Genomic DNA, 26,090 nt, shown 5'->3' with positions numbered 1-26,090 from the left:
GTGTTCAATGTATGTAGGGCATTCTAGGAATATGTGTGATAGGGTAAGGTTAATGTTGCATTGTTGGCATATGGGTGGAGGAGTTTTATCAAAAAGGTGGCTATGTGTCAGTTTCGTGTGACCTATTCGAAGTCTCATAAATTTAATGGTATCTATTCGAGATATAGTTGGTTTTAAAAGTGTGATATTTTTTTGTTTTTTTGTATTGATGTGTTTGTAGTGTGCAGATGTGTTGTTCCATATAAGGTCATGTTGGGTTTTTATGTGATTGCTGATGTATTTAAGGATATCTGGTAGGTTGTAGTTAATTTCTGATATTAATGGCATTGCGAGTGCTTCTTTGGCCGCTTGGTCTGCAAGCTCGTTGCCCATAATGCCGGAGTGGCCTGGGACCCATATTAGGACGAGTTTATATTTGTATCTATAGATAATTTTTCTAATTTCTAATATATAGTAGGTAGAGTTATTTGGGTTTTCTAGTGCTGTAAGAGCTGAGAGAGAGTCGGTGCATATAGCGAATTTTCCTACTTGTTTTTCGGCATATTTACATGCGTGGAGAATGGCTGCTATTTCAGCAGTGAAAATTGATGAGTAAGGTGGCAGGATTTGCTGTGTTATGATGTGATGTGTAGAGGTTACGCTGTAGGTAACTCCACTGACGGTCTTGGAGCCGTCCGTGTATAAGAATGTGTGCTGTTTGAGGGTATCTTTCATTTCTTGAAACTTTTGCTGATATACTAATGGTGGTGTGTTTGCTTTTGTTGAAGTATGTAACGATTTGTTTATTTTAGTAACGCTATAGGTCCACGCTGGTGTGGTTTCTTTTCTAATTGTTATAGGGATAGGGTATAGTTGTATTTCGTTGCATTGGTCGATCGTGTCTTTTAGTGTCGATGATAATTTTGGGATTCGTTTTTTTTTTGAGATTTTTTTAATTATCTGTTCTAGAGGGGTTTTCTTAGAGGTGGAAATCATTTTAAAGTTTTTTAATATGGCATGTTTAGTTCTTTGTTCTATAGTGCTTATGTTAGATTCGTAAAGCAGGTTGTTTATTGGCGAGGAGCGAAATGCCCCAAGGGCTATTCTAATAGCTGAGTGGTATATGGTTTTTATTTTGTTAAGTTTTGATTTGGGTGCCTTTCCGTATAGAAATAACCCATAATCAATTTTTGACATAATAACAGAGTTAATTACATAGATAATGGTTTTAATGTGGCAGTTGAAACTTGTGCTAGAGAGACATTTTATAATGTTTAGTCTTTTAGATATTTGCATTACTAGCTGATCTATGTGTGCGTCCCATTTATAATTATTGGTTATAGTTAAACCTAGTATTTTTAGTGATTTTTCGTTTTTTAAGTTGATAGTGCTAGTTATTTTGAAGTTGCATTTTTTTTTGCGACAAATGTGTAGGTATTTAGACTTCGGAATAGAAAGACAGGCTCCAGAGTAATTGCACCAATCTTGAATGTCTGTGAGCAGTGGGTTTATGTTTATTGAGGAATCTCTTCTATTATGAATTTTTATAATTGTATAGTCATCAGCGTATGCTGTAAATTTGAACGATTTGTGGAGACCTATGATTCTATTGATCTTGTTATAGGCAATTGCAAAAAGGATTACAGATAATGGTGATCCTTGTGGGATTCCATTTTCCAGTGGTAAGGGTTGGGATTGTATATTTTGAGTTTGAACGCAAATTTTTCGGTTGGTTAGGAAGTTTATTATATATTTGATCATTTTTGGTCCTAATTTCCATTCAACGAGTTCATCTATGATTGTGTGAATTCCTATTTTGTCAAATGCTTTTGAAAAGTCTAGTGAAATTATTGAAAGGTGACTTTTTCTGGATAGGGTGGTGGTAGTCAGATAATCTAGCGTTGCTAGAGAGTCTGATACAGATTTACCCTTTCTGAAACCCATTTGGTGACTATCGAGTAGTTGGCTGTTGTTAACTAACCACCATAGTCTTTTAGATATTATTTTATCCATTACTTTGGATAGGCAGCTATTTAGGGATATAGGACGGTATGAAGGTATTTCTGTTTTGTTTGAGTCCGGTTTTAGTATTGGTATAATGTTGCTTACTTTAAATTGCTGTGGAATGTGTGCGTTGAGGATGTTGTTGTAGAGTTTAAGTAGCCTTTGCATTACCGAATCTGGTAGATTCTTTATCATTGGGTAACTGATGCGGTCCCTACCTGGTGTTTTGCCTTTAAGTTGGTTTATGGCACTTTTCAATTCAATAATAGAAATATCGCATTCTAAGGGTTGGGTTAGAGCGGATGTACTATGGGAGAAATTGTAGTTTAAGTTTTCTTTGTGTGATCTAAATGTGGGATGGAAGTTATTATTAAGTGATGCATTCGACCAGAATTCACATAGGGCTTTTGAGATGTCATATTTATTTGTATGGGTATCGGTTGTATTATTAGGGTTAATTAGACAATGGATTTGAGTGTTAGTTTTGAGTCCACAGAATCGATTGATTTTTTTCCATATTGTTGGGATTGGAGTTTGTGGATTTATGTCTGAGGTAAATTCGTGCAGGGCTTTGCGTTTTTTTTGTTTTATTTCTCGTTTGAGTATTGCGTTGGCCTTTTTGTAAGCTATTATATTGGCTGTATTAATATTGCGACACATATTTCGCCAGGCTAATTTTTTTTTTGTTTTTAGTGTTTGTAGATCGGTGTCCCACCAGGGGACTTGTTTGGGTGAGTTTGGGTGATATTGTGGTATGGATAAATGAGCACTGTGTCTTATAATGGTACAAAGGTGGGCAGTTTCTTGGTTTATTTGTTGGCTGAGTGGTCTGTCGTCGGAAAATTGTTTACTAAATTTTTGATAGAGGGGCCAGTTGGCTTTTTCAATGTTGAATTTAGGTTTAATGACGGAGGAGTCCGTTGATATATTTTCAAAGAGTTGGATTGTGATTGGGAAGTGGTCACTACCTGAGAGGTGGTTTTCAATTGTCCATTTAGAGTGTAAGTATAGTTCAGGGGAAGCTAGAGAGAGGTCGATATGTGTAAAGGTGTGGTGTGTGGTGAAGTGGGTGGGGGAGCCATTATTAAGAGTGGTTAGAAGGGATTGGTTTATAAATTTGAATAATACGTTTCCTCGCGGGTTATTATATTGTGATCCCCAACTTTTGTGCCAGCTGTTAAAATCGCCTGTTATTAGGATAGGAGTGTTGATGTAATTGTAAGTGTCTTGTAATTCTTGTAGAGTGAATGGTTTGTTAGGAGGTATATAACTAGAAATTATAGTGAATTTGATTTTAGAATGGACTGTTACGGCGATTGAGTCAAAGCTTATATTGCGGATTTGGGTTTGTTGTTGTTGTAAGGAGTTGTGGATTAGGAGAGCTACTCCGCCATAAGGGTTGTTCGAGTTATTTATGTGGTAAATAGTGAAGTTTATTGGGATGGGAATATTATTTGTAGAGTGGAGGTGAGTATCTTGAATGGATATTATTTTAGGGTTGTGTTTTTTTATGAGTATCTGTAGGTGGTTATAATTGTTGAGGTAACCATTTACATTTAATTGTAATATTTTTAGCATGTTAAGTATAAGAATATTGGTTAAGGTTAACTAGAACTAAAATAATTTTGATTATAATTTTATAATTCTAAATCTTCATCTGTACTCATTAAATACTTATCGCCAGATGTCTTTCTTTTGGTTTGTTTATCATTTTTGGTTTTTTGGTTGTTTTTATCTTTCGATTTTAAGGAGGTACTTAATTTATTTGATTTATTTGCGAATATTTTTAGTTTTAGTCCGTCGGAAGTTTCAGACCGTGCGGCGTGTAATGATGTTGATGCACTGGTGTCCATGTGTTCTTCAGAGGAGTCATCGTAGGTGATAATTTGTCTGGTCATAGTGTTTGGTGTTGATGAGTTTGTTTTTGATGTAGTGATTGAGTTAATATGTGTTTCTATAGCTGGTGTTTTTTGTGTTGGAGTTGCTGCTATTTGGGCGTATGGTATGGGTGGGTGTGTATGGCGTGTGTTGTATATAGCGCGGGCTGTCTTGTGGTCTACTTTTTGGGTTGTTTTGATTGCGGTAAGTTCTTTTTGTTTTATAAAGGCAGGGCATGATTTGTCCATTGCGTTGTGGTGTTTGATTTTGTCGTCTTCATATTTGCAGTTGATACAGGTTTGGGTTTTGGTGCATGGTTCATTGTTTATTGTGTGGATATTTTCGGAGCAGTTGGCGCATGTCTTAGGGCTTTTACAGTAGGCGGAGGGGTGTCCAAATCTAAGGCAGTTGAAGCATCTCATTGGGGGCGGAATGTATGGACGTATGTTAACTACTTCATATCCTATCCACAATTTGTCGGGTAGGGTAATTGTTGAAAAAGTTAGTACAATTAGGCCTGTTTCTGTTGTTTTATTTGTGTCATTGCTGTCTTTTTTTAGTATTTTACGGACGTTAATAACATTTTGGGATTTAAGTTCTTCCAAGATTTCTTTTTCGTCTATATTCCGTAGGTCGTTGGAGTAGATTATGCCTTTGGAGGAGTTCAGAGTTTTATGTTCTTCAGCGTGGACAGGGAAATTGTGAAAGAACTTTATTTTTAGGAGTTTCTCTGCTTGAATGTGGTTTTTTGTTTTGACAAGGAGACCAGCTCTGGTTTTCTTGCAAGTTTCGACTGCACCATTGCAGGTGAAATCTACTACTTTTTTAATAATAAATGGATTTATTTTTTCAAAGGTTTCATTGTCGGTTCTATTGATAATAATATATTTCGGTTCACTTGTTAATAAGTTTATCATAGTCGACCGGCTTTCGGGTGGTCGGGACATTGCGGTGATTTTTGGGCTCGGGCCCTGCAATGTGTAAAGAAGTTTACTAGTTCTTTGTATTTTGTTGTTTTAAATGTAATTAGGCACGAAGTTTCTGTGGATCGGGTGATCTATTAAGCTGATAAGCTGTTGCTTGGAGCGTAAGTTAGTTGCACGTCTTTACTCTTTGAAGCTCGGAGTGAAACTGATTTTTGACAATTTAAACTAATCTTTTATTTAAAAACAACAATTTTAAGCTGTTTTTATGAATTTTGTATTATTTTCGTATTTTTGTTATCGCTTGAAAGCTAATTATCGATAGAATCCATCGATGGCCAGCACTAAATGACAGACTTTTACAACACTGGCGCAGAAAGCTTTCGGCCAAACCGCGGACCATCAGCAGAAACTTACCAACCTCGGTCGCGAGAGCTTTTTTCCATATTGATTAGTTATGTCGCTTTTGTTGTTTACTCGCCACATTTTTTTGGCCAGTTAATTGTGGTATTTGTGGTAGTGTGCGCGCGAAACCCAACCGAACCCCCCAACAATCTGATCAAAACACAAATACCGGTGGTCGCCCCCATTAGTCCCAGCTCCTCCGCCGATCCAGGATCCCCAAATTCCCAGGACTAAGAAGTGAAAAAAAAAACACAGATTTTGATAAAAAAAAAAAGACAGAAAAGGGAGTCGCGAGAGCGAGCGTACAAATCCCCCGATGTCCGCGGGTGTGGGTGGCGGAGGGAGCATTACCACCGAGCACCATAGTCGCCTCTACTTCCTCAACTCACCGACGGCGCCGCTCACCGCCCGCTCCGATCCGTTCTTCATCAAGCCGGAGTACCTCAGCTATGAGAGTCCCATGCACCATGCCCTCTATCCCGGCAATCCCCGCGGCCTCATAGAATACAACAATTATAGTTCGGCGAGTTCGGCGGCCGCCGCTGCAGCCGTTGCCTCCGTTTCTGTATCCGCCACCGCCACCGCCTCCGTCGCATCAGCATCCGCTGCCGTTGTTGCAGCCGCCGCAGCAGCAGCAGCAGCGGGCGGGACGACATCATCATCAGGATCAGGACCAGGACCGACCACTTCATCGGGGAGTAATTCAGGTGGCACTGCATCCAATACGGCGAGTGGTACGCTAGAGAACAACTTCTCACAGCAGCAGCAGGCCAGTAATCCCCTCCAGCAGCATAGCCAGGCGGAGCACCAGCATCAGCAGCAGCAGCAGCAGCTCCAGCAACAACAACAACAACAACAGCAAACACATCCCCTGCATCATCATCTTTCCACGGGCGTTGTGGTTGTCGGCGGAGGAGGAGGCGGAGGAGGAAGTGGAGGAGGCACCTCTGGCACCTTACAACTTGGTAATCTTGGAGTACCAGGTCTCGCCCAACTGGGAGTACCACATTTGAGCCATAATCCCACAACACAACAGAACCTCTCACAGTCGTCGCGGGCCCAGAAGGCGGCACGTCGAAGGAGCAACGAATCGATCGAGGCCAGGGAACGTAGGCTGGAGAGGAACGCGGCCAGGATGAGGGATAAGAGATCGAAGGAAACGGAAACGGAATATCGACTCCGGTTGGCAAAGAATGCGGAGGCGAATCGGGTGCGACGGCAGAATGAAACGGAAGTACAAAGAACCCTAAGACTGATGAAGAATGCCGCCAGGCAGAGATTGCGCCGGGCCTCGGAGACGTCCGATGAGCGGAAGAAGCGTCTGGCCAAGGCCGCTGAAAGGATGAGGGTGGCGCGGGCGAGTGCGCCCAAGGTCATTAAGCCGCCGCTGGCCGACAGGCTAAAGGGATACTAACAAGGTGTATCCTTGGAGCTGGCTTCCAGGAAGGCAGGTGGACAGTAAGCTGGCCAGGATTCAAAGGCAGGAGACACGCCCACACACCAACACACACACACATATATAGAGAGAGATCCAGGAAGGATAATCCCCAAGTCTATATAAGAAAAAAGTGAAGAAAAAGGATAAGGAGGAGAAAGAAATGGAGGTGGAGGAGGAGCAGCCTCCAGGACATTTAGAATTAGGGCTCGGCAATTTTTTTTTTTTAAGTTAAAATTAAAAAAAAAAAAAAGAAACAAAAAAAAAACAAGAAAAAAAAGAAAATAACTTAACGTAAAAGTAAAGTATTTTTATAATGCATGCATTATATATTCATACGATATATAATATATAATATATAATATATAATATATATATATATATATACGCATAGTTATGTATACACACACACCCACACACACACCCACACACACACCCACACCCACACACCCACACTGACAGTGTGAAGCCCCCAAAAAAGGCGCAAGAGAGAGAGTTCCAACCCCCCCAACCCCTTTTTTGAAGCGAAAAGGACATGCCATGTGTGTGTGGCAAGGATACCCAGGGTGCCTCACTGTACATACAAAAAAAAATAAGGGAAATATATTCAAAAAATATATCTTAAAATCTAAAAAAAAATTGGCACATTAGAGAGGGACGAGGCAACAAGTGCCTTTCCAGCTTATCCTCAGGCAAAAAAATTAAAAAAATAAATAAAAAATAACAAAAAAAAAAATATATTAAAAAAAAGGATTAAGAAGAAGAAAAAGAAGCTTCGGAGTAAAACCGAAGATCTTATACCCTCGCAGTAAGAATTTAAAAAAAAAAAGGATCTTTTTTTCAAAAAAAAAAAACATATTTTTGTAGGAATTCCAGTTTAGGGCTATTGCTTTTGTCCGATTTTTGAAAATACAAAAATTTCCAGTGTTGAAAAACTTCTCAAAAATTAAAAACTTATAATTTCTGCAAGGTTATAATGAAAATATTTCCCCAAAAATTAATAGAAAAAAATAAAACTTGAGGCACCCTGGCGCTCCAAATCAACCCCCATATGTGTAAGCTTGTAACCCAAAAAGGACTCCCCCATACACACACACACACACACACACACATGGTACAAGGATATGTGGTGAGCATTAGTGTGTGTGTGTGTGTGTGTGTGCATATTATAGGGCTATAGGGCCATATATATATATATATATATATATATCTCTGAATACACACATGATCCGTTGCCGTTGGCAGGCACATAACGCAATATTTGTTATAGCACGCAATCCCTAATATCCTTATAGCCTCCCCCCCCACAACTCCTACAACAAAAAAGCACTAAAAAAATGAAATATTTAAAACAAAATATATATATAATTAATACATATTATTCTAATTATAAATTAATACAAGAGAAGAAAAAAAAGAGTTATCCATTAAGTTCTAGTCCAAATTTCAAATTGTTTTTTTTTTTAATTCTTTTTTTTTTTTTAATAACCTGTCTAACGTTTATTGAATTGTTTTTGAATTATAATTAAGATGAAAGATATACATTTTTTTGTGTATTGTAATATTTAATGTACACTAACAACAAATAACAACAACACAAACACAAAAAACAAAACAAAAAAAAACGTAACAGAAAAGAAACAACAAAAAAATTACAAAAAAAAAAAAACAAATGAATATACTTGAATAAAGTTGCATTCACAATTTTTAAATGTTGCGTACTAAAAAATAAAGGGCGGGAGATTAAAACACAACTTATATAAAAATTTATATAACATTTAAATTTAAAAAAAAAAAAAAAAAAGCTTTTGAGTCGTTACCCGCCTTTTTTCAAATTCAGTAATATTGGTATTAAAAAATATATATTTTGGTATATTTTAATTTGGTATTTATCGGCTATCGTGCATACGGTCACATTTTCGCCGGATTTTTTTTGCCACAAAAAGCGGCGAGCAAGAAATACATACACACACGCACGTACTTCCCGTTTTGTGGTTTTTTTTAATGTGTGTTGTTGACGGCGCAGCATTTTTGCCTCCTGCGCGCTATTACCGGAGATTTTGCGCGTTTTTGCAACTGTTGTTCCAGCATTGGCCCAAAATTGCCATTTAAATGCAAAATAAACAAATCAAATGCAAAATAGCACAGTGTGTGAGTGAGTGAGCGAGTGATTTTGTCGTGTGAGGCGTCGTCGGCAGCAGAAGCAGACGCAGCAACAGCAGCGGCAGCGTTAAAAATCAAAACAATCCCAGCTACTTATTATTTTTTTTTCTGTTCTTGGCCAGGCAGATGTGAAGAAGGCCGAAAAGGCCAAAAAAGAAGCAAAAGAAATGCCGATATTCGGGGCTTTGTCTCTTCTTCTTCTACCCCTTTTTCGCCGGATATAAATGAGCCCAAAAGTAAAGGCAGCAGCAGCAGCAGCCGTAGCCGTAGCCGCAGCAGCAGAAGCAGGATCGGCGGGAGAGAGCAAAAAGAGAGAGAGCCAGAGAGAGAGTTTTTGGCAAAAAAAAGACAAATACAACAAATACAAAATAAAGAAATAAAAACAGCGCGCGTACTCGAAATAGGAGCGGAAAAAAACGGAGCTGGCGGTCTGAGCAGAGTGTGCGTGTCCATGTGCATGTGTGTGTGTGTGTGCGTGTATGTGTGTACAATATAATCATGTGAAAAATCGATTGGAAGCACTGGCAGCGCAGCAGCAGCGCAGTAGCAGAGCGGCGGCGGCGCCAATTGTCACTTACTATCGAACAAGAAGAAGAAGCAAAAGTTAAGGCAGCAAAACCCACACGCTCCCCCGCGAAAAAAAGTCATTAAAAATAGTTAAATAAAAAAAAAAAGGAAAGGAACTTCAAGCAGAGAAAAAAAGAAGGAAGAGAAGATAAAAAAAAAGGTGCGCAATCAAATTAGCGCAGTCGCAGTGCGAGTGATACAATATATTTTCTGGCATTTGCAGATCGCCGATCGGGAGAGAGAGAGAGCAACAGCAGATAAAGAGAGGAGCCGACAGCGAGCAGGAGAGAGCGCAAGAGAGAGCGCGCCAACTAAGACGCAGCGCACAGCACACATTTTTCTTTACATAACTTAAAAAAAAAAAAAAGAAAATATACTAATAAAAAAAAAAATAGTGTCGGAAACTGCCGCAAAACAAACAAATAAAACACAAACACTAAAAAAAAAACACGGGGGAAAACAGAGGTGGAGCAGGAGAAGCAGGAGAGAAATCAAGTAGAAGAAGAACGAGTAACAGGAGACACAAGAACAAGAAGAAGAAGGAGCAGGAGAAGTAGAAGAAGAAGCATCTCTTTGGAACTTCCAATGCAGTCTACTGGCGCCAAGCGATCGAGGAGACGCATTTCAAATAAATATCTTGCAACATTGCTGACCTGACCCATCGGTGACGACAATTTCGATTGTTGTTCAGGCTTTAGCGAATAATGGAACCAGATCCCAATGGGATAAAAATAGAGCCCACACTTGACCACCACCAACAGCAGCAGCAGCAGCAATACGCTCATGTTCTGGCCATCAATGGACCCAACACTCGCCTTCTCATCGAGCATCCTTCAGCGCTGTTGTTACCCATCTCTCATCAGCAACAACTACAACTTCAGCAGCAACAACAACAGCAGCAGCAGCAGCAACACGTGCAACATCAGCAACAGTTCCAACAACAACAGCAGCAACAACAACATCACTTGCAACAGCAACAGGATCAGTTGCAATTTCAACATCAACAGTTGCAACTTACCTTACCCGCCGCCTACACAACACACGCTGCCCCACAACAACAACAGCAGCAGCAGCAGCAACAACAACAACAGCTAAAGCAACAACAACAACAGGCAGGACCACCACCAACCCCATTGGGACCGACTAGCAGCGGATCAGCATCTGTTACCGGGAATTCAAGCACCACCCACTCCACCCACGGCCATCAGCAGAGGTGGAACGAGAGCCCCGAGGCACGACAGCGCCGGTTGGCCAGAAATGCTGAAAGGATGCGCGAGCGGCGACAGCGCGAAAGCGAGGACGAATACCGCAAGCGACTGCTACGCAACGCCGAGGCCAATCGCCAGCGGCGACAAAACGAATCCGAGATCGAGCGTGCCATGCGTCTGGTGCGGAATGCGGCGCGTCAGCGACTGCGTCGGGCCATGGAGTCACCGGATCAGCGTGCCAAGCGTCTGTCCAAGTTGGCGGAAAGGATGCGAATGTATCGGGCGAGTGAAACGGAAGCGCAGCGGAAGATGCGGCTGGCGGAGATGGCGGCGAGGGCGCGTCAACGGATCGCCAATGAGTCGCTGGAGGAGCGAAAGGAAAGACTGAGAAAGTTGAATGCCTATGCGAAAAAGGTCCGGGAAAAGAAGAAGGTATTAAAGAACGTGGTGGTCCACACACCGGCCACATCCTCAAGCAGCTCTACTACGGATCATCAGCAACAGCAGGTCCTGGCCGTGGCAGCGGCAGCAGCAGCGGCCGCAGCAGCCGCCTCCTCCTCCAACGAGCACACCATCAATCTGTCGGACAATGGAGCCGGTACACCGCAACCGGCCGAGGAGCAACAGCATTTGGTGGCCGCCACAGCCTATCAGCAGCATCAGGCGTTGGAGTATATGGGCCAGGGTATGTTCCTGGCACCGGGCACACTCCGGGCACCGATGCAACTGAAACAGGAGCCGCAAATGCCGCAACAACAGTTGCAACAACAGCAACAGCAGCCGCAGCAACAGCAGAGGTATACCATTGCCGGGAATCAGCAACAGGTTGCTCTGTTGGAGGGCAGCGAACCGGGTAGCATCTTTGTACAGCAGATCTATGGCGAGGATGGTGGCGGCAAGGGCACCACCACAACAACAACAAAGCTCCTGCAGGCGCATGTACCGCACTTTGGGATTGCGACGACGGGAGCCGGAGGGCAGCTGGAGCTCTATCCGCACAAATATGCCGCCAAGAAGCAGGAACTTCAGGTGCGTATGCAGCAGCCATAGCTGGGATCGGTTATCGTTATCGGCCTTATCGGGCTTATCGGGCTATCGGGGATCAAGCAAAAATTTTCAAAAAAAAAAAGAACCCTCACAGACACACCCACAACCTCCGCAACAGCAGCGTCTTTCAACTTCAAAAATCACAGATCGAACAAGATCCTGGCATAGAATAGTTTCCCGTTTCCAGTTTTGTTATTAATTTCCTTTCAAAATTGTTTTTAAAATCTCAAAAAAGCTTAAATATCGATGAGAGTTTAATAAACTATCGATATTTGATCATTTTCAAACTATGTTAGAGAAGGACTAGAGCAAGCTATTTAACTATCGATAAATCTTCCTTTTAAAATTGTTATTCCAAGAGATAATCGGTATTTGATCCGTTTTAAACGATTTTAGAGAAGACCTAGAGCATGCTATTTAACTATCGATAAACCTTCCCTTCAAAATTGCTATTCCAAGAGATTATCGATATTTGATCCTTTTTATGCGATGTTTTACGATTAATTATCGATTAAGTTTCAAACAAGAGAGAGTTAAAGAAGTTTTCATATTTTTTAATGCCAACTTGATGAATTTTCAAAAAATGATTCAAATATTTTTCCTTGCAGTTGGAAAACTCAACTGCCTCCAGAGAAAAATAAATTTAAAAAGAAAAGAAACCAAGATTCCTTTGGAAACGGGAAACAAGAAATTGCCAAAAAGTGGACGGAGGGAGCAAGAGATTTAAGAGAGTTTCTCCTCGTTATTATATATATATATATATATAAATATGTATATATATATAATTTTTTTTGAGTTCCTTAATTGGGAATTGGAAACGGAACGGGTTCTGGCTCGACGGTTCTCTTCCTGTCCTTTTTTTTTTTTAAAGCCCCCCTTTCTCGAAAAAACTCCCTTTCCCTGCCACATTTTTTTGTTTTTTTTTATTGTTACTGTTGATTATTTTTCTTTTATTATTTTTTTTTAAAATTAACACCTTACAGGTGAGGGGAAAGGGGCTTAAAATTAAATTATTTAACCACCTAGAGTCTAGAAAAATGTAGAAATGTAAAAAAAAAAACGAAATAAGAAAACAAAAAATTAAGAAACCTTACCAACAAAAAAAAAATATGTTTTTTATTCGAAAAATAATAATAAAAAAAAAAGAGTTAAAAAACAGGTAAAAGGTTGCTGGCTGTGGGTGTGTGTGTGAGAGAGACAGAGAATAAGAGACTCTACCCATCTCTTTCACTCAAAAAAAGCTTGCTCTCGCTTCTTTTCGAATTCTTCCCGCCCTAGAATATATCTATTTAATTTTTTTGAATTAAAATTTTAAATCCTTAAATACCCTCTCCTCTCCCTCGCCCACAAAAAACATCAGGACAACGATGCTCCCGGAAGCGGCGACAACAGCGGGTCTGTTGGATTAGCCCCCAACGAGACCAAGGTGATCCTGACCACCTCCGACGGCGAACAGAAGATCCTGAAAGCCACCGCCGGCCAGCCGTTATATAATCAGTTCCCCTACCTTGCCACCTTCCCCAATGCCACCACCGCCAACCAGGTGGTGGGCGGAGCTGGGCAGCAGGTGACCGGCGCCGGGATTGTGACCGGAACAACAGCCAGTGGCGGCACCACCACCACCACAGCCTACTATCCGATGTATCACAATGGCTTCCAGATCGCCGGAGTTCCGCCACCCTTCACCCCCGTGCATTTTGCGAATACCAGTGGCGGGAATAGTCCTACTGGACAGTACAACATTCTGGCAGCTGGAAATCCCACCCTAACAGTCACGGGATTGGCTCAGCAGGAGCAGGGCCAACAGCAGCAACAGCAACCGCAGCAGCAGCAGCAGCAACAGCAGCAGCAGCAACAGCAACAGCAGCCGGCCCAGGCCATGGTGGTGCATCAGGGAAGGGGCAGGCCGCGTAAGCATCCCGTCGGCCTAAACACCGAGGAGCAGCTGAAGGTGAACAATCTGCTGGAACAGGAGCTCAACCAGATGCTGGCAGCTCCACAGCTAGTGACGAGCACACCGCGACGCGGACGACCAAGTCATCATCAGCAGCAGCAGCAGCAGCAGCAGCAGCAGCAACAGCAGAACCTAAGCCAGATCAATGTACATTCCACGGCCGATGGCGATAGTCAGAGGACGGCAACACCGCGACGCACTGGCCCTAATAAGTACGAGACGGAGGAGGAGAAGCGCATCCGGCTGGATAAGATGGCGGCCCATCAGAGAGCGGTGCGAGCGAACGAAACACCCGAACAGCGAGCCATCCGGCTGCAGAAGCTCAGTGAACGGGCGCGTCTGAAGCGGGCCCAGATCCGGGCCACCGAGAATACGGAGGAGCGAAAGGAGCGACTGTCCAAGCAGGCGGAATACGCACGAATGCGACGGATGCGTAGCCATACGCCGAGGAGTAGTAGTGCCACCAGTACCGAGTTTCATACCAAAACCGAGGTGGAGGCGGACGAGGAGGAGGAGGAGGAGGTGGCGGCCAATAACACCACCACGGCCACCAACAGCACGAGCAGCAGCAGCAGCAGCGGCGGCAGCAGTACAACCGAACAGCAGCTATACGACACCGAAACGGTGGGCAATCCGGCTGGCGGGGATTTTGTGACGGTGGTGAAGACGGACACTAGTCCACTGGATGGCGACGGGTCGGGTGATGACCAGCAGTTGCCGCCGTTGCAGCTGCAACAGCACGAATTGCAACAGATTGCCGGCAGCCTGCAACAGCATGGACATCACGAGGCCATCGTCCTGAATCAGCAGCATCGCTTGGTCACCATCAGTCATCAGCAACAGCATCAGGGATTCGGCAAGCTGCAGTTGGCCGGCGGTAGCAGTGCCGGAGGGCCAAGTGGTGGTGGTGGTGGTGGTGCTGCTGCTACAGGAGGATCTAACACCACCGGAGCACCGGGATCTGGAGGTGGGAATGGCACTGGAGCACCAGAAAACAGCGACATGCTAAAGATACTCGAGCCGATCATCGTGATGAAGACCAAATGAGGATCGCGGAGGCGTCACAGTCGCCCAACCAGTAACCAGTACCGCTAGCTAGGTATTAGCTCCGGGGATGATGATGATGGAGGTGCTGTGGAAGGTGGCAATGAGGGCGTAGGATACCCCAGTCCCAGTCCCAGTCCCAGTCCACCTTACCGCAGTTCCGGCCAGTAATTGCACAAAAGTGAAAGAGAGAGAGAGAGAGAGAGAGAGGAGGCGCGTGTCTATAGTTACGAATAAGATTGTCAATATATATATATTTTTTTTTTTTAAATCATATATATATTTTTTTTTGCGGTTGTATAATTTTTTAATGTGTATGCGTACATGTGAACATGGTACGTGGAAGGAAACCGGAATCAGAAAGAGAAGAATTGTATAAAGTTAAAAAAAAAAAGGATCAAGTGCAATAATTGGATGCCTGGCATACCTACCACATCATCACCTATCTACCATCCATCCAAAAATCCAATCAACCATCCATCCATCCGAAAACCTAGCTAGCCAGTCCAAAAACATCCCAGAGACTGTGACGCCCCTAGGAAGGTGACGGAAGAATACAAACCCACAAGAAGAGACAAGGAAACGGAAAAGGAAAAGGACAAGGACAAGGAGAATGTGCAGAAGCTGGAGCAGCAAGAGCCAAACGGTGAAGCAGATCAACTAAACCTAATCCAGAATATGTAGCGCGTAAACAGAGCACTAAGTAGTTTTATGTATTAACTATTAATTTTTTAAATTAGCAAAAAAGCGAAAAATAACAAATAAATCTAATAAGACAAACTATATTGTTTTTTATAGATTTAAAATGTTTAAATAGATCTGATAAAATCAAAAACTTGTAAAGACTATTTACTTTTGAAATTTTAAAAAAGGCGCGCTGTAGTTTTATCGATATTTGCAAGAGATAAATGATCGACAACTATCGATTACCAGTTAGTCTCAGCCGAAAACAAGCCATCGTTCCATCACTAATGGCTCAATTCACAACTCTCTACTCCGAGGATACGGAATATTCAGCAGATTCCGTGGAATGGTGTCATGAGGATGACCTGCATGCCAAATACTTTGCCTGTGGCACCTATCAGCTGGTCGAGGGAGCGGAGGACAATGCAGAGACTGGCGGAAAACAACGGCCGCGCAAGGGTCGCGTGTATTTGTACCAGTTCGATGGAGAGTCTCTGGAACGGCTGCAGTGCATCGAAACGGCAGCTATCCTGGACATGAAATGGCTGCCCTCGTGGAGCAGCGAAAGTGGTCCCATTCTGGCCACGGTTACTTCATTGGGACAGCTGGAAACCTTCGAATTGTTGAGGGACAAACAGATCTTGGAGAAGCGCACGTGTTTGGAGCTAAAGGAGAACAAAGATGTGGAGCCACCACTAGCTCTGGCCTTGGACTGGAAACAGGAGGGCAGTGCCATTCAGTTGGCAGTTTCCGACTCCAATGGCGGCTTGAATTTAATCAATTATAGCCCCACTGGACAACTAACCCTCCAGAAATCATGGAAATGCCATGGATTTGAGGCCTGGACCTGTGCCTTCGATCGCTGGTCACCACACGTTCTGTATAGCGGCGGCGATGACATGCTCCTGCTGGCCCACGATCTGCGAGCACCGGAGGAACAGAAGATCTGGACAAATCGAGCTCACATGGCCGGTGTCACCTGCCTCTTGAGTCATCCCAGCCACGAGCATCACCTGCTGACTGGCAGCTACGATGAGCAGTTGCGGCTGTTCGACACCCGTGCCATGAAACGGCCCCTGGCCGAGGTGAACCTGGGCGGCGGTATTTGGCGTTTGAAACCACATCCCCTTAAAAAGGATCTGATACTCACCGCCTGCATGTACACCAATTTCAGTGTGGTGGAGCTGGACGCGAAGAGCCCGGAGTTGCGTCTTCTGGGAGCATACGAGGAGCACAAAAGCATTTGTTATGGAGCCGACTGGGCTCCCACGGGCGATGAAGCTCTCACAATGGCCACATGTTCGTTCTATGATCACAAATTGTGTGTAACCCGGGTGGATTTAAGTAATTAAAAGAATTTAATAAAATGTTGCACTATTATTTAAAAAGAAGCCCGAACTTTTAGTCTTTTTATCCATAATTTAAAACTTCCAAAATCATAGTACAAAGAACATTTAAAATAACGGACGTATTTATATTTCTTCAGCCCTAGCTGACTTATCGAAGCTTGTCGATAACAATTATCGTTTTTAGCGCGTTTTGTTTTTACCATCTCTAAGCTAAATTTGAAATCAAAACAATAATAATACTTTTTCGTGGCATTTTAAGACTGGTAAGTGTTCTTTTCTAAACAAATACACATCATTTAAAGTAAATTAAACAATTGCCCATTGATTTATAGAGAAAAAAGCTAATAATGAGCCAGATATCGGGAAGCACACTGGACTCGCAGCGTATGATGATGATGGAGGCACACAGTTCCCTGAAAACAATGATCGAAAAAGCAAAAATAACACCAAAGGATAGTCCCCAGAAATCAGAAGAACTTAATGGCCGAATCGTAAAGCTAATCGAGGCAATTAAGAAGCGTCACAAAGAGCTGCAGGCGATGGAATAAACAAAAAATGAATGAGACTGGTTGGGGCGTGCGGTTAATTTTGGGTTGTTTTATAAATACATATGTAAAATATAGGTATCACACGCTTTTTCATTTGATTTTCTCAGAGTAACAAGTAGATTGGTGATAGGCAAGAGGAAAGTACACTCCCGCCGATTCCCCGCCAAGGGCCTCCTACGCCACCACGTTTTGAATCCAGTTGAGGGCACCGCGAATCCGGCGCAAACGGGCGCGGGCCAAAAAGCTGCAAATTAGCAGGTACTCCACGTAGGCGCGTCGTCCGCCAGTCATTGGAGCACCAACACCGCTGGCGCCCACCTGAGGACGTCCCTCGCACATGATCTTGGTGGTTAGCGAGAGTAACCACTGAAGGATCTGGAAAAAAAAGAGAGAATTTAGACCCATTTCAATAAAGAATCAATGGATCCGCACCTCAGAACTGTTGGGCATACCGCCGGCCTTAAGCCAATTTGATGGAGCCCAGAGAAACAGCTGAACCACATTGGCCGCAATGTCCGGACTGACCCGCTTCGACGGGTTGGGATTGAGGATGTTGTAGACGAGCTGCTGCAGCAGCGGCGGACAGGCCTCGCTCATCGGCGGCAGCTGCTCCGGCTTGTAGTCGCTGTTCTTCAGCGAGTAGGTGAGCTGGCCGCGCTCTCGAGCCAAGCCGCCGCTGCTCGAATAGAAGGGATTCCGCATCCCGAATATCTCATACGCCAGTGCACCGCACGCCCACAGATCCGCCTTGCCGTAGTTCAGCACGGCAAACGGTCCGGGCAGAGTGTTAAAGATCTCCGGTGCCATTAATGCCGCATTGCCGCCCTTATCGATGTCGTGGGACACATACGGCAGTCGCAGGCCGTGCACTTTGTCGGCCAGACAGCACCCAAAGTCGGAGAGCACCAGCACCGGCGAAGCATCGTCCAGCATTTCGATCAGGACATTATCGGATTTGAGATCCCGATGCGCCACACCGTGCCGACTCAAATGGGTGACCGCCTCCAGCATTTGGGCCAGGAGGAGAATGCGTGTACATGTGCTCAGCTCCTGATTCCTGTCCAGTAAGCCGCGCAGGCTGTCGTCGTAGCGCTTCATTAGCAAATAGAGCGACATATTGCGGCCATAGCCCTGGGGATTGATGCGCTGCGGCTGGGCCACCGGATAGAGGAGATGGCCGTCCGGAAAGTTGCGCACTTCGTCGCAGAAAAAGCCAAACATACAGACGATATTCGGATGCGGTGGCAGGACCAGAGTCTGATTCTGCAGCAGTCGCTCCCAGTCCTCGGCGGCAGGATTCATGCGACGCTGACGCGCCGGCACTGTCTCCTTGTACATGGCCCGCAGAATGGACAGGGCGTTGCTCTGGATGTCGTAGTTGAACATCATTTTGAGGGCCAGGGGATAGCGATCCACAGAGCTGTTAAGTTTCATGTCCTGCCGGGGATTCTACAAAGAATAAAAAGCATAACCTTAATAATTTTATAATTAATAGAGATCCTTCGTAACTCACTGCATTTAAGGCACTGTTCTCCGTCTGAATGTCCGGCTGATCCTGCTCGAGTGCACCCACAAAGTCACTGGCCGCCGACGGCTGGCTATAATGAAAAATATTATCGACAGAGCCACCAAAGTTGTGAACAAAGCGCGACATATTCTGTAGCGGCGACATCATCTCGTGGGCATTCCAGTGATTCGGTGCCATGGCTGGCACAGCATGACTGGCCGGCTGGAGCGGATCGACAACGTCGTCGGCTCCGCTGGCATTATCCTTTTTAAAGTTAGCTGCATAAACAACCGCCGCACATCCCTTGGCAATGGGCGGACCCACCTCCAGGTCATCAATGGTAAATTTACTGTCCAGTGTCTCGGAGACTTCGTCGTGATTCCAGGCGCTCTGCAGGCGACTGGCCGCCTCTCGGATCTCCCAGCACACGCCCTCCAGTTCATCCTCCTTGCTGAGAACACCCGCTCCAGATGCCAAACTGACACCGATTAAAGCAAAGAACGGAGCCGAGTCGCCGAAGAAGAGCTTCCGTGTGGCACGCTGGCGCAAGTCCTCCGAATATGTGGTGGTCACCCGGCTAAGGATGTTGTCGATGAATAGTTTACGGGCATGCTGACCAACCCGGAAGATACCGCTGTTGTTGCTGCCAAGTTGGGCGGCCGAGCGTGACAAGATGGGGGCCGAGGAGCTGGGTGCTGATTTGGCTACCGCAGCTGCCGGCTGCTGGGGTGCTGCCTGTCGAGGATTAGGAGAAGATTCCAATGAAATAAACAGGCAATTATGGTTAAAAACTCACCCTAGTTACATTGGCAGCAGTGGAGGGTAGTGGAAAGCCTCGCTTGCTTCTTGTCTTTAACTGGTTTTGTTCCAAAATGTTGGAGTGTATTTCACGTTTACAGTAGCTGCGCAGAATATAGCGACCATGTTTGATCAGTCGCACGGTCAACAGTCTCACAGACATCTTTCCGTCCGCTTAAATGGCGGCTAGTAGTGCCTTCAACACCATAACACATCTATTATTTACTTTCTTTAACAAATTTATAAAAATTTTTACCTTTTTTATTAGATCGCTCTTGTTTCTTCTTCTTTTTCTGTCTGTGAGGGCCACTATCGATTAGCATATAGGTGGGAGTGTTGATCGATAGCGCGATTCGATAACAGATCAGCTGACGCGTGGGTGTTTTCTCTAGCTATACAATGTTCGTGTGTTTGTATGTTTTGTTTTTGCGTCGTAAAATTAATTTTGCCAGAAGAGTAGGTTGGATGGGTGGTTGGGCGGTTGGGCGGTGCGGCGGTCGCAAGGTGCAAGGTGCAAGGCAGCAGAAAAATGAAAAAAAGAAAACGGTTCCAACAATCCGGTCGAAAGGGTTCTTTTTTTATATTTTCCAAACACTTTTACGATTCCTGTGTGGGAGAGACAGATTTTGCGCTTTATAACTGGACGGTTAATTTTTTCGAGAGCCGATCACTTGCCTTGTTGGACGACTGATATTTCAAATCGCCTACTTTCCTGTCTTTCGAATATTACAAAAATATATAGTCGTTAGATAATCGTATCCAGCTGTAGAGCTACTTATTCTCGAAGTTCACACACGTTTTGAAAAGCTGTCGTCAATACATTGGCTACTACAATAAATAAATCGTTTAAACCGCTGGGTAGCTGTTTTTTATTTTTTTTTGCTTAAAAAAGCAGAAGTTCTACGACAAAAACAAAGAATAACTTCAAAACACCAATACAGCTGTGTTTGTTGTGACCAGGGATGACAAATTCCAATACGATATCTAGAGATGGGAGTGGGAAATCGGTTTAGCTGGTTTATAGCTAGATTTGGCGCCACTATTAAACCACAACAATCCTATTAATTCTATAATTAATAATCCGATAAATAAAAGCAAACACAGAAAATTATCTAATCAATTAAAATATATTTATTCAGTTTTTAGCCAATGCTACCGTTTGTTAGCGATTCCGTCCGATTTCGAAAATCAATCGATTACATAGGGAATTTGTTTTCTAACGGTTTTTGGTCTATCGGATTTGAAGACTGGAACCCAACGCCTATTTGGGGCCCAACATCTTCTTGGGATCGACCCACTCCTTGAACTGCTCCTCGGTGATGCCCGTCTTCAGGGCCTCCTCCTTGAGGGTGGTCTTGTTCTGGTGCGCCGTCTTGGCTATGGCGGCGGCCTTATCGTAGCCGATATGGGGATTCAGAGCTGTGACCAGCATCAAGGACTCGTTCATGATCTTGGCAATGTTCTCCTTGTTGGCCTGAATGCCCTCCACGCAATTCTTGCTAAATGTCATGGAGCCATCGGCTGGAACAGGTTCGAAACATTAAAAGGTAAACTTTCTCTTAAAAACTAAACCGAAACTCACAAAGCAATCTTATGGATCGCAGGACATTGGAGACAATGAGGGGCTTGAAAACGTTCAGTTCAAAGTGTCCCGTGGCTCCGCCAACAGTCACGGCCACCTGGTTGCCCATCACCTGGGCGCACAGCATGGTCATGGACTCGCACTGCGTGGGATTCACCTTGCCGGGCATAATGGAGCTGCCGGGCTCGTTCTCCGGCAACTGCAGCTCACCCAGACCACAACGCGGCCCGGAACCAAGGAAACGGATATCGTTGGCGATCTTCATCAGGCTGACAGCAATTGTATTTAAAACACCATGGACCTCCACCATGGCGTCACGGGCGCCCAACGCCTCGAACTTGTTGGGGGCGGAGACGAAGGGCAGGCAGGTCAGTTCGGCGATCCTCTTGGCCACCTTCTCGGCGAATCCCTTGTGGGTATTGAGGCCTGTGCCGACGGCAGTGCCACCCAGGGCTAGATCGTAGACCCGCGGCAGACAGGCCTTGATCCTGTCCTGGGCGTAGGTCAGTTGCTGGACGTATCCGCTGAACTCCTGGCCCAAGGTCAGAGGCACCGCGTCCATCAGATGGGTGCGTCCGATCTTGATAATGTCCTTGAACTCATCGGACTTTGCCTTGAGGGCGTCCCGCAAATGGGCCACCGCCGGCAGAAGGCGCTCGTTCAGCTCCATGCCCACGCTAATGTGGATGGCCGCCGGGAAGGTGTCATTGGAGCTCTGTGACTTGTTCACATGATCATTCGGATGGACTGGTTTCTTGGAGCCCAGTTCTCCGCCCAACATCTTTATGGCCGCATTACTAATCACCTGCAGTAGAAATTATCATTATCTGGAGAGGATAACTGCCCAGGATGAGGGGCAATCTCACCTCATTGGTGTTCATATTGGTTTGGGTACCGGAACCCGTCTGCCAAATAACCAGTGGAAAGTGGCCCTGTCTGTAGTACTTGCCGGAAATGACATCATCGCAGGCGCAGGAGACTGCCTCTGCGATCTTGGCATCGAGGCCAAATTCCTTGTTCACCTCGGCACAGGCCTTCTTGAGGATACCCATGGCTTGGATAACTGGCATCTACAGATCAGTAGATCCAAATTAGTCTTAAAAATAGGATAAAACTCTTAAATAATACCGGCATCCGTTCGGCAATATCACCAATCGGAAAGTTCAACTTGGAACGCATCGTCTGAGCTCCGTATAGCTTATCCGCCGGCACCTTCAGCTCCCCAAATGTATCCTTCTCCGTGCGAAACTTATCCATGTCCTTGTTCTTGCCCTTGCCATCCTACACAATATCCCAAACTGGAGGATAAGCCAGTACGGATGGCAATGAGAATAGACTTACTTCCTTGCCGCAATGACCACCGGAGGCCGCGACAAACAGTTCCCGCCTCATCATCTGCGCTCCGGTTATGGAGCGGATATATAACTTTCTTAGCATTTTGTTCTGTTCTGTAACGATTTCTGGGCAAAAATGATTGCCACCAACAGTGAACCAAAAATGTAAATTGGAAATAATTTGTCTGTGACGAAATGTAACTGCCTCCAAACAATCTTATTCTGTATCTAACGTATTTATTTGCAGGGAGGATCGGCTGGCAGTTGACAGGAGAGGTGTCGTTTACTTGGGTCCCAGCATCTGTTCCGGGCGCACCCACTCGTTGAACTGCTGCTCGGTGAGGTAGCCCAGATTGATGGCCTCCTCCTTGAGTGTGGTGCCATTCTTGTGGGCCGTCTTGGCGATCTTGGCGGCCTTATCATAGCCGATGTGGGGATTCAGAGCGGTGACCAGCATCAGGGACTCGTTCATGATCTTGGCAATGTTCTCACGGTTGGCCTGGATGCCGTTGACGCAGTTGGCGGTGAAGGTGCGGCTGCCATCAGCTGGAAGGGATTCAAAATCAGATTAATGGCTCAAGAATACAAAGGAACAAGAACCTACATAGCAATCGAATGGAACGCAGGACATTGGAAACAATCAGGGGCTTGAACACGTTCAGCTCGAAGTGGCCATTGGCTCCACCAACGGTCACAGCCACCTGGTTGCCCATCACCTGGGCGGAGAGCATGGTGAGGGACTCGCACTGCGTCGGATTCACCTTGCCGGGCATGATGGAGCTGCCGGGCTCGTTCTCCGGCAGCGACAACTCGCCCAAGCCGCAACGTGGTCCGGAGCCCAGGAAGCGAATATCGTTGGCGATCTTCATCAGGCTGACGGCGATGGTGTTAAGGACACCATGGACCTCCACCATGGCGTCACGGGCGGCCAGAGCCTCGAACTTGTTGGGGGCAGTGACGAAGGGCAGGCCGGTCAGATCAGCGATCTTGGCGGCGCACTTCTCGGCGAATCCCTTGCGAGTGTTCAGGCCAGTGCCGACGGCAGTGCCACCGAGAGCCAGCTCATAGACGCGGGGCAGGCAGGCGTCGATCCGCTCCAGGGCGTAGGCCAACTGCTGGGCATAGCCGCTGAACTCCTGGCCGAGAGTCAAAGGCACGGCGTCCATGGTGTGGGTGCGACCGATCTTGATGATGTCCTTGAACTCATCGGACTTGGCGCGCAGGGCGTCGTGCAGGATCTTGATGGCCGGCTTCAGGTTGTTGTTCAGCTCCAGGGCCACCGAGATGTGGATGGCCGTGGGGAAGGTGTCGTTGGAGCTCTGCGACTTGTTGACATGGTCATTGGGATGCACTGGGGTCTTGGAGCCCAGCTTTCCGCCCATCAGCTCGATGGCACGATTGCTGATAACCTATTACCCGGGAGAACATAATCTTTTAGAGATTTGGACTGAAAATCTGGAGGAGATCGGCTCACCTCGTTGACGTTCATGTTGCTCTGGGTGCCGGAGCCGGTCTGCCAGATGACCAGAGGGAAGTGGTCATCGTAGAGCTTGCCAGAGATCACATCATCGGCGGCCTTGGAGATGGCTTCGCTGACTTTGGTGTCCAGACCGAACTCCTTGTTGACCTCGGCGGCGGCCTTCTTGAGGATGCCCATGGCCTGGACCACGGGTTTCTGTGGAGATTGGAGATCATATTAGATAATTTCTTAAGGAACCTCTTGGAATACGAACCGGCATCCTTTCGGTGGGTCCACCGATGGGGAAGTTGATCTGGGAGCGCATCGTCTGGGCGCCATAGTACTTGTCCGCTGGCACCTTCAGCTCCCCGAAAGTGTCGCTTTCCACGCGGAAGTCCTGGGAGGCCTGTCACAAATAAAAATAATGATTAAAATCTTGATTATGTGGAGGGTATAGTGGCTCTTAACCATTTGGAATGAGATAGAGATAGCAAAGTGTGCTGGGGAATCGAGAGGACCACTTGAAGGTGCTTGTTCTGGCAGCGGAATGAGACTGAGACTGAGATTGAGATTGAGGTTCGAAATAAAGCAACGATAAGCAGTGGCCATAAAACTCGAGTGAAAAAAACATATATATGTCTGTCTATATATATAAAATCTGTGCTTTATAAGGCATAATGGAAGGGGCGAGACTCTACACCGCATGGGGTGCTTCTCCAATCAGCTGCTCTTTGTCGTCTTCTAGAGAAGGGTCTGGGCTACAGGAGTGGTTCGAAAAATAGGCTTTTTAACTCTCCAAAAATAAAATAATCTCAAACAAAACATAGAATCTTACAAATAAATTTTATAATGATGTATTTCAGTGTTTTAAACATAATTTTTAGGAAAATAAGTTTATTTTTATAATAATTAATAATTTATACAACATATAAGTTGATATTTAAGAAAATAATTATTATATCTTATAGTACTATTTAAAATGTTATTTTTGAAGAACTATTCTTGTGTTTTAAGCATAATTTTTAAGAAAATAATTATAATATTTTATAGTACTATATGTAATGATATTTTTTAAGAACTATTCTCTATAAGAACTATTTTTTTATCCTCAATTGTGTGTAGTTTGGAACCATCTACCATTTGTACTCTATTTTTTTCGCACTTCTGTGCCAGTTGGGAGGTAATTTATGCCTCCATGGATCCCTCTATCTCCTCCTTCCTATCTATCGGGACTATCACCCCAGATTACAGCTCCCCAGAGGTGCTATCTGGAGGGAGAAGAGTGTATAACAGGTGTCGGCATGGGCCAGGTCTCCCATGAATATACAATTAACCGGTTTGAATTGAAATTGAAAAAAGTAAATGCCGAAAAACAAGAATTCTCATTGAATTTACAACTCGTTCTCTATTTTTTTTTTGTTATTTTTTCATTAAACTTGTGACCCGAGTGCGAAAAATGGCGAGTTTTTTGAGTGAAAAGTGAGAAAAATCAATCCCAATTGGAGTGGAACCTAAGATGCAGTCCACACGGCGTCCAATTGGAGTTCTCAACTTCGATATCCACAAGTGGATGGCCACCAACTGGAGCTATTCCAAGCCCCCCAATTCACCCCCCCTTATTGTATAATGATTACGAAACGCCGGTTGTTTTTTGTTTCTCCATTAGTTCCCTTCTTTTTAATAAATTACAAATGCAATTATTGCAAAAATATATGAATTGCATTTCTGGCCAATTTATTGGCCATTCGAGGAGGGGTGCTGACAATTACATAAGCTTGTGTATGCCATTGGCGAATCGGGCTATGATAAAAAAAAAAAAAATAATATACTCCTTACCAATCGGAGGCTACCGGCGGTTGCGGAGGCGGCCCATGGCTTGGTCAACTGTTGGACGCCACGGAGAGTGGAGCGCTGCAATAGTGGTAGCACCATTATTATATATTTGAATTAATTAAAACTATAATTCCCGCTTTATTTCGCGAAGATCACTTTCAGCTGCCCCGGACGAGCCCTCAAACGAAAACAACAACAAAAGTGGTGGGCGGGTGGTTCGATACCAAAATATATCGATGGCTCCAAAGACATTTTCTATAATTAAATAAATTAATAAATAAAAAGAAACTATCAAAGGTGTTTTTATTTATAGCTTTAATAAAATATAAACAGATTTAAAAGATTTCAGGTATTTATTCATAACATTTAATATTTCTACTAGTTCTATC

At 44.7% G+C, this 26,090-nt stretch overlaps 6 protein-coding genes across 7 annotated transcripts; 3 read left to right on the top strand and 3 right to left on the bottom strand.

Moving 5' to 3' along the window:
• The first annotated feature begins 5,166 nt into the window (after positions 1-5,166).
• Positions 5,167-9,470, top strand: LOC6503536 (homeotic protein female sterile). The gene has a single exon (XM_001964159.4). The coding sequence runs from the start codon at positions 5,506-5,508 to the stop codon at positions 6,601-6,603; it is 1,098 nt and encodes a 365-aa protein (XP_001964195.1). The 5' UTR covers positions 5,167-5,505; the 3' UTR covers positions 6,604-9,470.
• Positions 9,471-10,046: 576 nt separating this feature from the next.
• LOC6503537 (ras-interacting protein RIP3) lies at positions 10,047-15,387 on the top strand. The gene is made up of 2 exons (XM_001964158.4): positions 10,047-11,591; positions 12,970-15,387. Exons 1-2 carry the CDS (start codon positions 10,059-10,061, stop codon positions 14,608-14,610), a joined length of 3,174 nt encoding a protein of 1,057 aa, XP_001964194.1. The 5' UTR covers positions 10,047-10,058; the 3' UTR covers positions 14,611-15,387.
• A 123-nt stretch (positions 15,388-15,510) lies between these two features.
• Positions 15,511-17,262, top strand: LOC6503539 (diphthine methyltransferase). The gene is made up of 2 exons (XM_032452880.2): positions 15,511-16,903; positions 16,973-17,262. The coding sequence occupies exon 1, from the start codon at positions 15,516-15,518 to the stop codon at positions 16,641-16,643; it is 1,128 nt and encodes a 375-aa protein (XP_032308771.1). The 5' UTR covers positions 15,511-15,515; the 3' UTR covers positions 16,644-16,903; positions 16,973-17,262.
• On the bottom strand, positions 17,218-20,478 carry LOC6504107 (serine/threonine-protein kinase Pink1, mitochondrial). The gene is made up of 6 exons (XM_014905702.3): positions 20,169-20,478; positions 19,750-20,099; positions 19,492-19,689; positions 18,702-19,430; positions 17,621-18,637; positions 17,218-17,563 (listed from the first exon to the last, which is right to left on the bottom strand). Exons 3-6 carry the CDS (start codon positions 19,654-19,656, stop codon positions 17,363-17,365), a joined length of 2,112 nt encoding a protein of 703 aa, XP_014761188.1. The 5' UTR covers positions 19,657-19,689; positions 19,750-20,099; positions 20,169-20,478; the 3' UTR covers positions 17,218-17,362.
• A 123-nt stretch (positions 20,479-20,601) lies between these two features.
• Positions 20,602-22,552, bottom strand: LOC6504106 (probable fumarate hydratase, mitochondrial). Its single transcript, XM_001964154.4, has 5 exons — positions 22,417-22,552; positions 22,204-22,356; positions 21,942-22,145; positions 21,076-21,880; positions 20,602-21,014 (listed from the first exon to the last, which is right to left on the bottom strand). Exons 1-5 carry the CDS (start codon positions 22,510-22,512, stop codon positions 20,755-20,757), a joined length of 1,518 nt encoding a protein of 505 aa, XP_001964190.1. The 5' UTR covers positions 22,513-22,552; the 3' UTR covers positions 20,602-20,754.
• Positions 22,553-22,629: 77 nt separating this feature from the next.
• Positions 22,630-25,979, bottom strand: LOC6504105 (fumarate hydratase, mitochondrial). Of its 2 annotated transcripts, none has more exons than XM_001964153.4 (5): positions 25,705-25,979; positions 24,143-24,274; positions 23,884-24,084; positions 23,014-23,818; positions 22,630-22,955 (listed from the first exon to the last, which is right to left on the bottom strand). In XM_001964153.4, exons 1-5 carry the CDS (start codon positions 25,798-25,800, stop codon positions 22,693-22,695), a joined length of 1,497 nt encoding a protein of 498 aa, XP_001964189.1. In that variant the 5' UTR covers positions 25,801-25,979; the 3' UTR covers positions 22,630-22,692. The 2 variants fall into 2 exon arrangements, with proteins under 2 accessions (XP_001964189.1, XP_014761187.1); XM_014905701.2 differs by lacking the exon at positions 25,705-25,979 and adding an exon at positions 24,337-24,492.
• Between the last annotated feature and the right edge of the window lie 111 nt (positions 25,980-26,090).

Source organism: Drosophila ananassae, chromosome XL, assembly GCF_017639315.1.
Source record: "Drosophila ananassae strain 14024-0371.13 chromosome XL, ASM1763931v2, whole genome shotgun sequence".
In the NCBI taxonomy this organism is placed as follows: domain Eukaryota; kingdom Metazoa; phylum Arthropoda; class Insecta; order Diptera; family Drosophilidae; genus Drosophila; species Drosophila ananassae.
The sequence above is the reverse complement of the archived record's forward strand: the minus strand, read 5'-3'. Positions and strand labels throughout refer to the sequence as shown.